General features: G+C 35.3%; 1 protein-coding gene and 1 non-coding gene across 25 annotated transcripts in view; both read left to right on the forward strand.

The window, feature by feature from the left end:
• The window catches only part of PPHLN1 (periphilin 1), a 125597-nt gene that overhangs the window by 66480 nt on the left and 42754 nt on the right, over positions 1–16363 (forward strand). For 23 of the 24 annotated variants that reach the window (XM_017945801.3, XM_017945804.3, XM_017945797.3 and 20 more), the window contains 2 exons: positions 1857–1976; positions 7149–7289. In XM_017945801.3, the coding sequence (XP_017801290.1) occupies positions 1857–1976; positions 7149–7289 (261 nt within the window). The remainder of the gene's footprint in view (positions 1–1856; positions 1977–7148; positions 7290–16363) is intronic. The other variant, XM_021922215.2, reaches the window with a different exon arrangement.
• LOC116269002 lies at positions 6855–6956 on the forward strand. The gene has a single exon (XR_004176328.1). It is a non-coding gene; the product is annotated as a U6 spliceosomal RNA (small nuclear RNA).

Here is a 16363-nt window from a genome sequence, read left to right on the forward strand (position 1 = left end):
TAATAAAAGTATTACTTATAATACCTTTTTAACCTTATATATGGGCAGGGCTTTGGAATGAGCTGTTTAAGGTTCCTCGATGGCTGTAGAATATACTTCATATAGATATATTGCTATAATATTCCAGTAAATGTTATAGATGGCTAGCCAGTAGTTTGATGAATTTAACAAGATGTGGAAAAACATCAAATGACCTTTTCAGTTAAAAAAATGTCTAAGCCAGGCATGGTGGCTCATGCTTGTAATCCCAGCACTTTGGGAGGCCAAAGCAGGCAGATCACCTGAGCTCAGGAGTTTGAGACCAGCCTGACCAACGTGGTGAAACCCTGTCTCTGTAAAAATACAAAAAGTATCCGGGCGTGGTGGTGCACACTTGTACTCCCAGCTACTTGGGAGGCTGAGGTTGGAGAATCGCTTGAACCCAGGAGGTGGAGGTTGCAGTGAGCCAAGGTCACGGCATTGCACTTCAGCCTGGGCGACAGAGTGAGACTCCGTTCCCCCCGGCCCCTCCCAAAAAAGCCTAGATTTAAGTCCCAGCTCAGCATTTATTAGTGACTTTGAGCAAGTCACCATCATTCAGTTTTTTAGTTTATAAGTTGGGATAATAAAGCCTCTCTAATCACCTTCATGGAAATCTATTTAATTAAAGTACTTTTTTTCGTTCGTAGATAAAGCACTTTATAAATGTTAGTGCCCCATAAGTTCAGCGCGCAGCACTGTCATCCCCGAGAGGTATATTTGAAATCAGTGATGTGACTTTAGAAAAGTAAACCTTAGTAATAGAAGGATTTTTACGTAAGAGATGGTTATGCCACTAGGCATGGCAGGGCAAAGTGGTTGAAAATGTATGCCAAGGAAGTAGAATGGAATCAGAGAATTACCATAACGGCCCTAAGGAAATAATTTTTAAATGTGTGCTTTACAAGTCATATCTTATTTACAAAAATAAGCCTTTAAACAATACTGGGGGAATTATATCTGATCCGGAAAAGACATTTTACTTTCTTTATTTTTATATTGAGCCCATGGGCTGATTGATTTTCAGATATGTTTTAGTATAGTAGATTCACATCAGCGAATATGGAAAAGAAAGAAATCCTGAGGCACCAAGCATTATTGTGGATACTTCCAGATCTATTACCTCCTTCAATTCTCACAACTGCTTTGTAAAATGAGCATTGTTAACCCCTATTTTGTAAATGAAGAAAGCAAGGCTCATGGTGTCATAAGTTATGCATATAAAGTCATCTACCTAGCAAGTCATTAAACTGCGATTCAAAGCCAGGTCTGCATATAACTGCAAAGTTCATACCTTGTTTAGTATTGTATGCAGTTAGATAAAGGAACTAGTACTAGGATCACAAAATGAAATTTGAGTTTTAAAATTTTGTGTAAGGCATAGGATTTATGTAACTCACTATACACTGTAAAAACAGCATATCTATACGTTTCTGTTGTATTAGGAGTTTGCCTTACTGAAATTTAGACATTACTTATTTCATTAAATATGCTTAAAGGCACAAAATTGAAATCAGTATGATGTCTTTTATATTCTAAATATAATTAGTGTATGAGTTAATTGTCAGTGCCTTTTGCTTTGTTACTTAGATGAATTTCTAGAGTCTTATGTAAATGAAATTAAGAATTAGATCTGGTCTGTATGTCCCAAAGGAATTGCTACTTAAAGTAATTCCATGTTGAATATTTTAGAAGAAAGAAATAAAGAATATACCTGTTCTCCGTATAAATTCGAAGGCTTATGTGATTTTAAATGTAAGTGCAGTGTACTTCTTGGTGTATTTGAAGTTTAAAAGCCCTTGAGAATTGTAACAGAAATGTTCTTCTATTTTTATTAGGTGTTAGACAAACCCAGTAGGCTAACTGAAAAGGAGCTTGCTGAGGCTGCAAGCAAGTGGGCTGCTGAAAAGCTAGAGAAATCCGATGAAAGTAACTTGCCTGAAATTTCTGAGTATGAGGTAAGGCATGTCTCCTTTATGTTTCACATCTGAAAGTTTTGTCTGGATTTTAAATTATGGGTGGAAAATATTTGGTTTATTCCCGTGCTTTAAAATATATCCTCATGGATTACAGGTATTAAAATTACCACACAGAATGATAGTCTGAATATGAATGACTCTGAATTCAGTAATCACACTTTGTCTGAATGTTTACAGTAGTTTTGGAGTGTAAGAATAGTATAAATATGGATAAGAAAAATGTGTTATTTATGTACTTCTTTTAATGGCATTTGCTGTTAAAAGTATCTCAGGAAATCACGCTGAGCCACTAGTTATAAGCCAGTGAATTCAGAACAGAAATCTAATTTGACCTTGGATTGTGGACCATATTTATATTGCTTGTTATACTTCATGCAGATTATCTCATAAATATCCCAAGAAATAAAATTATTCATTGTCTTGGCAACTTGAGACCTTGATGAGTCCTGAATACCGAAAGATGGGAACATTTTTGGGACCGTAGAAAAAGGTTTATGACATGTTTGTATTAATGTATTTTGAAATGAACTGAAAAATTTCTGTATTAACCTATAACATCTCTAAAAGGGATATATAGAAATTTTATGGGCACAATTAAGCTTTTAGGTTCAGAATTTGATACTATAGGAGTTCTTTGACATGACAGGTAGAGAATATAAAAATCTGTCCTGTGACAAATTATTTTATTTGAAGGAGCATTCTGGCTTTTTTGTTTACTTTTGGAATGACTTTTATAGAATGTTATTTGATAAAAGGGATCAAGCATTAATATTGTATGTAAAAATAATACTTAACTACATCTTTATACAGTGAAAAAATCCTTTCCAAAGTAACTAATGTACACTGCTCATAAAAAGTACAACCCCTATCAGAACTTACGCAAACAGAGCCTTTCTTTTTAAAAATGCTGATCTGTCTTTTAGATATCAATTGTTCTTAAGTGGGTCAAGGTTTCCTCCTCATTGTAGCTATAATAATAGATACTTACGCATATTCTCCAGTAAATGTATGAAAAACACCAAGCTGTTCCTCCTTGGTACTTTTCCAGCACTATTTAAAAGCATGAACCATACTTTTCAGTAATACATTTAATTGGATTATTTTGGTTATTTTCTCTAATAATTTAGAATAATGTTTCTATATTAATCATTGATATTTATGCTTCAAAATTGCTGCTTTGGAATATTGGTAGTTTGTTTTATAGAACTGAAAACTTCCAAAAAGAATAATTTCTTTACTTAATACTTTATCTTCAGTTAGCAAGACTTTATTAATATATGAACATTAATAGTATATTTATCCTCCCTTCTCCCATCATTTTTTTATCTCAGGTTTTTATAAAAGCTCACTACTGTTCTCAAATTTTAAATATTCTACTTGGGTTCTCTCATTTATTGAATGCATCTTGACACTGAATAATCCATGAGTGACTTTGGATCTAGAAATACTTTTTAAACATCTTTTTTTTTTTCCTCTAAAATATCAGGATTTGCTAGATTTCGAATTAATGAAAAGTAAATAACCCTAAAAAAATCTGTAAGTTGAGTCATAGGTCAGACATGTTCTTTTGCTGGATCAAAGGCAAGATATGTGAGAGTAGCACTGATAACCATAATATGTTTATTTGTGTATATCATTATTGTTGAACAGCAGCATCAATTTCATCCCATTCTCTAAAATGTTTTTCTACTTAGATTGATACTTTTTCATACTGGAAATAAAGCATTTGGGAAATCTTTGTGATAGTTTTTGTAGACTTAGTCCCATATCGTATTAATATTTTTCTCTTATTAATATTTTTGCATATTAATATTTTGCTAATTTGTTCTCGGTCTGTTGTTGAATAGTTACTCATTTCTGTGGTCCATGCTTTTTGAGAAATGTAATTTTGGCCTTGGTCCTGTAAACTGATATCTAATTTGACAGAATAACCTGGAAAGAAGAAAGGCCTTTGATGCCAAGCAAGAGTTTGGCAAAGAACTGTGTGTGTGTGTGCATGTGCATGTCTGTTTAAATCTAATTGTGGCAATATTTTATTTTATATGAGCCTTTTAAGTAATGGTTCATGTACTTCAGGAACATTGTGTAAATTTCATTATTATGAGCTGAGATAGATAGAATGCTTAAGTTTCCACCTTATCTTCACTTGCTTCCATCATTACAGTTCTAAGCAGTTTGGGAAGATGTGTGGTTTATAGAAAGTCCAGTAAAATTGAAGGTAAATTCAATAATATACTTAAATACTCAGGCATGTTGTGGTTCCTGCCACTTTTCAGTTTTGTACTTTCATCTTTTGAGCTCTGCTACAGCATTTCCAAAGTATTTGACAGCAGTCTGAAGGGTCTTAATGGTCTGAGGAAGGAAAAAAAAGATTCTAATAGCCAGTTTATTTGGGAGATGCCAAGTTTAAAAGAGTTAGGTTGGTTTTGATATTTCAACACTTTTTAGAGATTTTAATGTATTATTAATATGCTCATCGGTGTTCAGTAAGAGGATGAATAAAAGAATTTGCATAATTTACCAAACTTTTGACTATGTAATTTTTTTCACAGCGTATATTTCAGGATTAGTGTTTTAAGGTACACTTAAAAAATACTACTAGTTTTCTTATAGTTTATATAGTTTATTTAAGTTCACTAACTATGCATTGTATATCTACTTGTGTCAGATATTGCTTTTGAGGTGCCATCCTAGCCATCAAGAAGGGTGCAGTCAAGTTTTGTAGAGATATAATTTGTTGTCCTTAAACAAATAGCTGTGAGAGTTTTCTTTTGGTTATCAGAATGAAAAGAAAATTATTTGAAGGATATTAGAATGTCCTGGTAGATGAGACCTAGGCAGGAAGATTATTTGAGGCCAGGAGTTGGAGACCAGCCTGGGCAGTGTTGTGTGGTCTTGTCACTACAAAACAAACAAACAAACAAACAAAAAAAACAAAAAACCTGTGTGTGGTGGCCCCTTAGTCCCAGCTACTCAGGAGGCTAAGGTGGGAGGATCACTTGAGCCCAGGAATTGAAGTTTGCAGTGAGCCGTGATCACACCATGGCCCTCCAGGCTGGGTGACAGCAAGACTCTGTCTCAAAAAAAAAAGGGGGGGGGGGGGGGGGGGGGGCAGGTGCACTGGCTCACACCTGCAAAAACAGTAGGACCCTGTCTGTACAAAAAAAAAACCACAAAAAATTAGCTGGGCATGGTGGCGTGTGCCTGTAGTTCTAGCTGTTCAGGAGGCTGAGGTGAGAGAATCTTGCTTCTGGATGATTGAGGCCGCAGTGAGCTGTGATTGCGTCACTGCACTCCAGCCTGGGTGGCAGAGCAAGACTTTGTCTCAAAAAAATAAAAATAAAAATAAAAAAAAAGTCTCAATAGAATAGGTTACTTCCTGCTATGGAGGAAAAATTTTAAATTTACGACTTAGGTTGTTTTCACATACAGGATGTTATTTTCGGCTTCAATGTCTGTGCTTATTCTGTCCCTAGTCTAGAATGACCATCTTCCATGGCTCCCTTTCAGATTTATACTCATTCATTGGAATCACTAGTGTTGGAGATAATACAACTCAAGATCTTTCTTGATTCTACTTTTCTACCTACTGTAAAATTTTATGCCACTTTGTATTTCATTGATGACCTTAATTTTTATGTCTAGCAATATATGTTGAATGTATCTCAAACACTTGCCTTGTTTTCCCTAGGACATATGTATCTAATTAAAATAAATTTAATTACTGATGAGCTCTTTTAAATTAATTGTCAGTTTTTTTTCCCCTTTTTCACTTGCTTTTTGTTTCTGAAAGCTCCTGTCTTCTCTGATGTATTTTCTGTGCTCACCAGTTTACGTATTGTGTGTAGGCCTATGTCTTAGTTTTGTGTTGCAGTAACAGAACACCAGGGACTGGGCAGTTTACAAAGAATGTTGCTAGTGGAATTCTTTTCTTAAATGACTTTTATGCTTTTGGTATAAGTCCCTTAACATATGTAACTCAAACTTGTAAAAAAAACTAGGAATTTTTGTTTGTTTGTTTATTTGTTTTTTGAGACGGGGTCTTGCTCTGTCACCAGGCTGGAATGCAGTGGCGCTGGCATGATTTTGGCTCACTGCAACCTCCGCCTTCCGGGTTCAAGCTATTCTCTTGCCTCAGCCTCCTGAGCAGCTGGGATTACAGGCACCCGCCAGCACACCCAGCTAATTTTTGTATTTTTAGTAGAGATGGGGTTTCACCATGTTGGCCAGGATGGTCTTGATCTCTTGACCTCATGATCTGCCTGCCTCAGGGTTTTTTTTTTTTTGGTAGATCATACATGTATGTGTCAGAAATTCAAATGGCACCAAAGTATTTACAATGTGGCTCTTCTTTGCTACTTCTTGTAAGTTGTTACTATTGAGACAACTCCTTTGATCATTTTTTTCTGTAGATAGTGTCCTTCCAGAGATAGTCTATGCGTATATATATGTATTCCAATACTTAATCCCCCACCTGACTGTTTTAGATGTAATTCACAGTATATTTATTCATTTTTCAATTATTGGTCTAAAACTGAAGTGATCATTATTGATTTATGGGATTTTCTTTTTAATGATTTCAATGAATTGTTAGGCCACAGGAGAAAGGTAGTTTAACTTCTAAAGGTACAGCCTCTTCTCATATTCTCTTTAAATATATTTCTTTATGCATGTACAACACCTCTCACTTCCATTTGGACTTTTTCTCCTCAGTATTTCATAAACTGATCGCTTAAGGAATAGTCATGGGACGAGAATTTTTTTATACATATCTTAATATAATATGAAATAATATTTTGGAATCGAATAAGCCTAGAGGCTTTGTCTTACATAAAATTTAAAAAGTAACAGTCTCACTTGCTTCGGCAGCATATACACTAAAAATTGGAATGAAACAGAAGATCAGCATGGCCCCTGTGCAAGGATGGCACGCAAATTCATGAAGTGTTCCACATTAAAAAAAAAAAAATAGCAGTTATTTCCTCGTTAATCCATTTCACATATGCTCGTTATGCATAGTGAAATCGAAAGAGTTTTCTCTTCTTAAAACATGTAGCACTTAATATAATTTGCCAGTTAGTGCCTATACACAACCATCTGAAATGCTCTGTTTTTTAAGAAAATATTAAAGATTTCTAATTCCTTTTCAAGGCGGGATCCACAGCACCATTGTTTACTGATCAGCCAGAGGAACCTGAGTCAAACACAACACATGGGATAGAATTATTTGAAGATAGTCAGCTAACCACTCGCTCTAAAGCAATAGCATCAAAAACCAAAGAGATTGAACAGGTGAGAATCTAGTTGTCTACATGTACATAATTTTTGTTTGTGTTGCTTTGCACATGTAAACATTTATTGAATAAATATGCTTCATTTCTTTTTCCACCTGTAACTCTAAAACTACAACTTAAAAAATTATAAAAATTGTTTGAGTTGACTTCACAGTCAGTTTGATCAGCATGGTCCCCCACCTGGATTGTTTATTTTTGAATACAAAACAAACTTCTTTTTTGCAGAATATTAATATTCTAGTTAGTATGAAGCAATTAAAAATTATTAAACAATAGGGATGGGATGGAAGAAATGTTCAATACAGCAAAATGTTAGCAAATATTATTTTTGAATATTGGGATTACAGATGTTTCTTATGTTTTTCATTATACTTTAAAGTATTTTCCAAATATTAAAGAAAAAATAAAGGATACTATTTAAGTCTAGTTTTTTAGTGAAGTCATTCTGAAAAGCAAGACTTTGTTTTTAATGTGCAACTATTACAGGGTTATTATTTTATGAGGATTAAAGGAAGTAAATGCAAAATGTAACATTTTGTACAGGTGCTTATTGATGTAGTTGTTACTCTCTAGTGCGTTGAATAAATGTAATTACATTGCTAATAATCTGCTAAAAACTATTGGAAATTAAGAACAAAGTGAAAACTTTTTTCTAGGTGCTATCCAATTTCCACATCAATTAAATCTGTTTTCTTTTGTTGGATAGGGAATGGTCTCAAATCCTAGATGTGACTGTGTAGCTTATGTTAATGTCACACTAATGTGAAAAGATAAGAACCAGAATAGGAAATTTGTCATGCAAACTATTGGAGTTTCAAAATGAAGGTGGTCAGCAGTATCAGATGCTTAGAGGAATATAAGGAAAATGGAAACTGAGAAAATTCTGTTTAATTTGGTGATTGGGAGGCAGTTGGTACCTTTCAAGATACCAATTAAATGAAAGCGTAAGTAAAAGGTTTGCTCAGTAGATGTATCTTTAACACAAAGATTAATGTCCTTATTTTATATAAAATTACTATCCTTTTTTTCCTTTTTTTTGTTAATAATTACTTGACATATGTTTTTATTTCCTTTTCTCCCCTTACTACAATGGATGCTCTGTGAAAACAAGGGCTTTGTTTTGTCTTATTTACTGCTACATCTGCCATCACCTAGAACAGTATGTGTAGTAGGCTTATAAGAAATACTTGTTGGATGGATGATGGGTGGAGTCATAAACCTGCAAATGACCTTTGAGTAGTCCCTAAGTACTATATAGAATCTCACAGCCTGTTGCTCAGGCTGATCTCAAACTCCTAGCCTCCAGTGATCCTCCTATGTCAGCATCCCAAAGTGCTGGAATTATAGGTGTGAGCCACTGTGCTAAGTTGCAGTTCTTTAAAGGAGAGTTTCTCTTAAGAATATAACTGGTAGAAAAACTTGACTGAAATAACAGGGGAGAGGGATTATTTTGGGTTACCATTTATTCATTCATTCATTCGATGGAGTCTCACTGTTGCCCAGGCTGGAATGCAGTGGTGCGATCTCGGCTGAATGCAACCTCCTCCTCTCAGGTTCAAGAGATTCTCCTTTTTCAGCCTCCTGAGTAGCTGGGATTACAGGCACACACCACCACACCCAGCTAATTTTTGTATCTGTAGTAGAGACGGGGTTTCACCATGTTGGCCAGGCTAGTCTCGAACTCCTGACCTCAAGTGATCCACCCGCCTCAGCCTCTCAAAGTGCTGGGATTACAGGCGTGAGCCACGGCGCCCAGCCTGGATTACCATGTATTAATATTTCTGCTATCTCCTATTGTTATTCATAGATGATCTATTCAATCTTGAGAAAATGGGTTACTAGTCGGGTGTACAGCCTACCTTAGCAGTACACACATAAAATTATTTAGCATGAAGTCAGTTTTTGTGATACTTTATAAAAATCTTCTATCTGTTTCATCTGCAAGTTTAATTATATCTCTGTTTTCATCTGTCTGTTGTTCAAGTACATGAAAAATCTGACACATGTGTTGTTATTATGGCAAAGACAAATAACCTAAAGAAAGAAAAATAAAGGGAAATTATTATATTCTGATGTTACTAGAAAAGTAAAACAGTTATTTGAAGTGCTATAAAATAGAGACTTAATGATGTTAAACATTGGAGTATAATGACTCCGGTTTTGCTAGGGTACTTCGCTTTTCATATGTTGACAAGAAATCAAAACAAATCCCTGTAAAATGTTAGAAAACTAGTAAATGATACATAATTATTTTATAAATTTATATCTAGAACTTGTAATTTTTGAAAATGAAAAAGTTTTACAATTTGTGTGTATGTAATTTTGATGTGCACTTTTAAACATTTTATTTTTATGGATTAAATACCAACTAGGTAAGAAAAATTTAAAGATTTGATAAAGCCAATTATCCAGTAATTATTCTTTTTTTAATATGCTTAAAATATTTTATACTTTTTTATAAAAGTAATAACACAAAAAAAGCCCAGTATGGATGTGACCAGGAAATCAAACTAGGATAATATAGAAATGTAAATATTATTGTAATACCCAAGCTGCCTTTTCTTCCTGTTTCGAGTGCAATATGTTCAAGTATTTTGTAAAGATAAATTACAATACATAATTTTGTGGGGATTTCTATAAATTGGGTCCCTCCAGTCTATTGAATCCCAAGAAAGTCATTAACTTGAGGACATATTGTAACATAAACTGAGTCTCCAGGCCAAAATTTGTTTTAACCCAAATGCCCACAGATGCCCCAGTTCTTGATGTTCAAAGGCATGTTTATGGAAGTGGATTGTATCAAAGTCACCTCAATGAAGGGGGCAAATGTATCACCGTCTCATCCCTGGGCATATAAGAATTGTTTTAGAATTAGGGGTGCAGATGACTTTTGAAAAAGCCGCCTAGATTATAATCAGATATAACTGAGAACCCCTAGTCTAAAATCCTTAATCCAGAAAACACCAAGTTGTATCTCTGAAATATTGTATTGCTAGAGATGAGTCATTTTTAATCATTCCACTTTTATTTGAATGTCCTTTGGATATGATCCACTCTATTACAGCACAACTCACCTCCTTATGCTTTGGATCCTAAGGTGTATCTTCTTTTCTTCTCATTTTCCCAGATTATCTTCTCTTACTTCTATTGGGCTGCCTTTAACGCTCAATTATTGGGCTATTTTCGCAGGCTTTCTGGCTTCTGAGCTTAAACAAATTTCAGAATGTCTCCTGTCAGTATACTAATTCCTAGAGAGACCCAACCTACAAATTTTTGTGTGATATGTACTCTGGTTCACATGTGTGGTATTAATCCCTTGACAATGATAATCCTGCAAGCCCTCCTATACCTACTATTTGACTTGAAAGTCTATGCCACTATTTGCTATCTTACCATTGAGAAATCTTTTTTTACCACATTGCGACTTTGAACCACACAGATTGAAATCCTTCATTATCGCATACCCAACTTCCCTCTATTGCACCTCTAGAGATAAAACAATGTTTACTTTAACTCCTTTTAGTATTTAATATTTGCAAGATCCCTTATAATTTGATTAAAGTATGCTTAGTAGGTCAGTGAGATCCTTTGTTTTCCTGGGATCTAAAACATTTTTTAAAAAGTCGTTTTGTAATTTCCTACTTGAAAAGTCTAGATTAAATTCTTTTTACTGACTAGACTTGGTGGCTCATGCCTGTAATCCCAGCACTTTGGGAGGCTGAGGTGGGCAGATCTCCTGAGGTCAGGAGTTCGTGACCAGCCTGGCCAATGTGGTGAAACCCTGTCTCTACTAAAAATACAAAAATTAGCCGGGCGTGGTGGCGCGTGCCTGTAATCCCAGCTACTAGAGGCTTACGCAGGAGAATCACTTGAACCCGGGAGATGGAGGTTGCAATGAGCTGAGATTGCGCCACTGCACTCCAGCCTGGATGACAGAGCAAGACTCCATATCAAAAATAAATAAATAGATAAATTCTTTTTTCTTCAGACGGAATCAGATAATCTCAGTAAACCTGGGGTGGGTGTGTGTGTGTGTGTGTGTGTGTGTGTATGCAAATCTTATGACTAAGAGTGTTAAGGTAGCCAAAATCTTTTAAAGGCTTGACAAGTAGCGAGAAACAGTTACTTAATGAAATAACTAGGAATAGTAAGTAGCTACATTTTATTGGAATATTTTACTATGCAAACTAGTCTTGAAAAAATGAGCACCTTCTGTATCTTCATGCTCAAGCTACAGTGCTTATATTGCGATTCTCTGTCTTTGTTGTACATCTTTGGAGCTTTTCAAAAGTAAAGCTTCTTGGATTTCAACCATAAATATTCTGATAAATTAAAAATTGAAAAATAAAATAAAAATATTTTAAAAAGTAAAATCCAGTAAAAAAATTATCAGAACTCTTCAAACTTGAATATGTACATAAGTGACTTGGGGATTTTGTTAAAATACAGTTTCTGACTCAGTAGATATGGGATGGGAGGTTTAGATTTTGAATTTCTCACATGCTCCCATTTAATGTTGATTCTGTTAGTCTATGGTCCCTATTTGGAATAACAAGAAATTGGAAGGAAGTGACTGTTCTCTTTAATTCTGCTGTTTCTAATGTGCTAAAAGATTGAGAACGATTACCACCTTAGTATTATGAGGATTAGAGACGTTCCATCCTATATATTTTTTAACAGAGGTATAATTAATATACAATAAAATGCATAAATCTTAAGTATTCAGTTGGATGAGTTTGTTGTTGTTGTTGTTGTTTTTTGAAATGGAGTCTCAAAAAAAAAAAAAAAAAAAAAAAAAGAAATGGAGTCTCACTCCGTCGCCAAGGCTGGCGCCCAGTGGTACAGTGTCGGCTCACTGCAACCTCGCTTTCCAGGTTCAAGCGATTCTCCTGCCTCAGCCTCCCGAGTAGCTGGTATTACAGGCATGCGCCACCACTCCTGGCTAATTTTTTATATTTTAGTAGAGACGGGGTTTCACTGTGTTGGCCAGGCTGGTCTTGAATTCCTGACCTCAGGTGATCTGCCTGCCTTGGCCTCCCAAAGTGTTGGGATTACAGGTGGGAGCCACCACACCCAACTAGTTGGATGAGTTTTGACAGTTAACACACTGTAAACATCATTCAGAACAAATACATATGAAAGTCCTTTCAGATATGAATAGTTGATTTTATTGACTATAATAAGGATATAGTTAGGAACTAAAGTTATGTTCATATCTCAAAAGCCTGTGTTCTGATTTGCTATTGAGTATCCTCCAACCCATCCAGTAAGGACTGCATTTTAGGTGATAACATACCAAAACATAAAATTTAAGACACAAGAGATCCTGCAGTAAAGAGTTTTCTTCTCACCCATAACTCTCAGCTGCCCAGTTTCTTTTCTTAGCAAATAGACATACTGATATGACCTGCGTATGTATGTGTATGCACACAATTCACATACAGTATGCATATGTATGTATAAACACATACATACATGTGCATGTACCTGGATCATAGTTGATCCTGATGAATAGAGATAAGAGTTGATGTGTGTATCTCTCCGTTCTTTTTCTTTAAATACAAATGGTGCTGGGCATAGTTGCTTTTCTGCTAGGGTCTGTCTGCAAGAGGCCCTGAGTCATATGGAAATTCTGTGTATCTCTCTCTCTCTCTCTCTCTCTCTCTCTCTCTCACACACACACACACACACACACACACACACAGCGCGCGCAAGTGACTATACTCTGTATTCTGTTCAGTATTGTTAGAAGTCATTCCATATTAGCCCATTATTAATAGATATTTACATCTGTTATGAACTACGTTTTTAAATACAGTCCCCGATTTCTCCATATATTTAAAAAGATATGCATGTATATTTTTAATAAGTAAAGCATTGCATTTAAAATGAATAATTTTGGGACGTTTTGGGTTTAATACTGTAGATGTCACATGCCAGATTTGAGAATAATCAGAATATGAGTTTGCAAAGAATCTTAATTTCTTGCTTGTACTAGTCACTGTCAATCTTTCTTAAAAATTGTATTTGTAAATACAATTAATAAAACCTAAACCAAAACAATTGCAGGGATGTGCCTGAAAATATTTTTTAAATACATTATACGCTTCAAATTACAAAAACTTGCTGTCTGTAGAAGGACATGTCTATCTTTGTTTTTATTTGGTAGATAATAACTGAAAAAAGAACAAGTACCGTGAATTCATTTTTAAACCTCTTTGGCTCTTTCAGAGTACTCTCCTAATATAATGCTGTTTTATGAAAATGTTTATTTTTCTGCCTATGAGCTGGGGTCCCCAACCCCTGGGCCTGCGGACCACTACTGGTCTGTGGCCTGTTAGGAACCGGGTGTCACAGCAGGAGGTGAGTGGCCATGGGGAGGGGAGAGGGAGGGCGGGCAAGTGTGCATTACTGCCTGAGCTCTGCTGCTTGTCAGATCAGCGGCGGCATTAGATTATCACAGAAGCGCAGACCCTATTGTGAACTGCAGACACGAGGGATCTAGGTTGTGTGCCCCCTCACTCCTTCCGTGGAAAAATTGTCTTCCTCGAAACTGGTCCCTGTTGCCAAAAAGGTTGGTGTCTGCTGCCTATAAGTATGCTATCTATTGAAAAAAGGGCTGATTATATATTCATCAGGTAATTTATAGTTAAAATATAGATAGGAATCATTTTAGATACAGGCACAGTACCATTTTGAGGTGTTTTTTGTTGTTGTTGTTTGTTTGTTTTTTGAGACAGAGTCTCAGTCTGTCGTCCGGGCTGGAGTGCAGTGGCACGATCACACCTCACTGCAGCCTCCACCTCCCAGGCTCAAGCAATCCTCCCACCTCAGCCTCCCTAGTAGCTGGGACTACAAGCGTGTGCTACCAATCCCAGCTAAACTTTTTTTGTATTTTTTGTAGATATGGGATTTCACCTTGTTACCCATGTTGGTCTCCAACTCCTGGGTTCGAGAGATCTAGCCACCTTGGCCTCCCAAAATGCTGGGATTACAGGCGTAAGCCACTGTTCCCGGCCCATTCTGAGTTTCTTAAACATAAAGAGATAGAGTAATCAGGGACACTTGGGGAAAGGGATTGATTATTTTGATGTACTTTTCTTTCTTTTAACTTCAAAACACTTATCCTGAATATTTATTTGTTTCTGTAAAGACAATTTTTATTATAGTCATAGCTATGCCAACCTTGTTATGCAAAAGAAATTTTATTTCGTAGCCATTTAGGAACCTTGTTCATTATTACAATTAGCTAAGAAAATTGAGTTAATTCAGAATTTATTTTGTTGATTGTTTAGTTATTAGCTTTATTAAGAGTCTATTAATATATTTTTTATTTTGAATTCCGTACTATCACCATTGGTGTGACCATATGGTCTACTTACTAGCTTTTCTTCGCTTTTCCCTCCAAATAAAAAGGTTGGGCTGAATAATCTTAGGTCCCTTCCTGATCTAAATCATACTGAAAATTAAAAGTTAAATATTACTTTTTCTGTACACAATTGTGTGTAGCTAATTTCATATTTAACTATAAAGTTTTTTTTTTTTTAAATAAAACCGTTTTAAGGACACAGGGCTCTTAACGTTAAAATAAATTTTTAAGTAACCTTCGAATATACCACTGTTGTGTGTCAGTCAGTAATTAGTATTTGTTGAGTTAATGAATTGTGCAGAGGAGGTTTTCTTCCGTAAATGGGGTGTTACATTTAATTGTAAGTGTTGTAGCTGTGGCCCTCTTCCCTTCTTACAGTATCTCGTTTCAGCTACTACTCATTGCTGGATGATTCCCAACACTCACTAGCTCTTGCTCTTTTATAATCTGTTTTTGTTTTACGTTTAAAGAGGCTGGAAGTAAAGATTAGTCAAATGTACAGTCTTGAAAATGTTAACTAGAGTTGTGGACATGGAAAATAATCAGCTTTTAGCATGTGATGGATTCCAATGAAATTGTTTTCAAAGTAGTGGCAGCTGTATCTATTGTCGTTTCAAGATGTAAGCATTTCATAGTAACCTTACATAATAGAAACATTCTTTGTTTTTCCTTTTTATCAGAGCAAGTAACCAATGTTCTTAAAAGTGCAGCTCTCACCATTATCTTGTCTAGACATCAAGTCTACCCTACTGTATTTAACAATCCATTATTACCAACCACTTGTTCAGATTTTATATATATACGGTTAGTAAAATATACTCACATAAGATTTACTTCTGAAAGTCTGGATTCCCAAAACAACTTGAAAAGAAATGATTTATTCTGACCTAATTTCAAAGAGTTTGAAAGTTACAGTTTACCAGATTCTGGTCATGTTGTTACTCCAGAAGCTTGTTGAAGTAAAAGTATAAAGTTTTTATTTTAAGAAAATCTAAAGCTATCTCTATAAGATAAGTAGTATCATATTTAAAAGCAAGCATCTCTAAAGGTAATTTAGTTATTTTGTACCTGATATCTCTTTAAGTAGGAAGTTTGCTGAATCTGTTAAGATGTTATATTTACATCAAGTATAAAATATAGACAGTACAGATACCAAGTCTTGTAAGAACCATGCTTAAAATGGTATGAGTACCTTAAGGGATGAGACCATCTTGGACCTTATCCTTGGGGATGTTACCACTGAAACAAAAAATACCCAGTTATAAAGCAGTTTCAGTAAAGGTTTTCCCCATGGCATAAACCCAAGTATAAGCTTCATTTTCTCACCTCTTCTCATCCACTGTCTACCAGTGTTAGGTAAGCATTTTACCTAGTGGTTCCAAATTACTGTTCCATGCTGCTCAATTTTGTTTTCTTAAGTCAACAATTTTTTTTTAGTTTGAGTATTTCATGGTAAGGACATTTATAAATGGCATGGTATAATGGACACTGGATGCTTGCACTTAGTGTTTTTACATCTTAGAGACCTTTTCCTCTTTTTTATTTTCTTTCTTTTTTTGAAACAAGGTCTCGCTACATTCTCCAGGCTAGTGTAGGACCCCTGGACTCAAGGGATCCTCCTACCTCAGCCTTCCAAGTAGCTGGGATTATAGGCGCAAACCACAGGGCTCCTCCCTTGTTAAATGGAATTAATTATAAGTTCT

Source organism: Papio anubis, chromosome 9 (assembly GCF_008728515.1).
Source record: "Papio anubis isolate 15944 chromosome 9, Panubis1.0, whole genome shotgun sequence".
In the NCBI taxonomy this organism is placed as follows: Eukaryota; Metazoa; Chordata; class Mammalia; order Primates; family Cercopithecidae; genus Papio; species Papio anubis.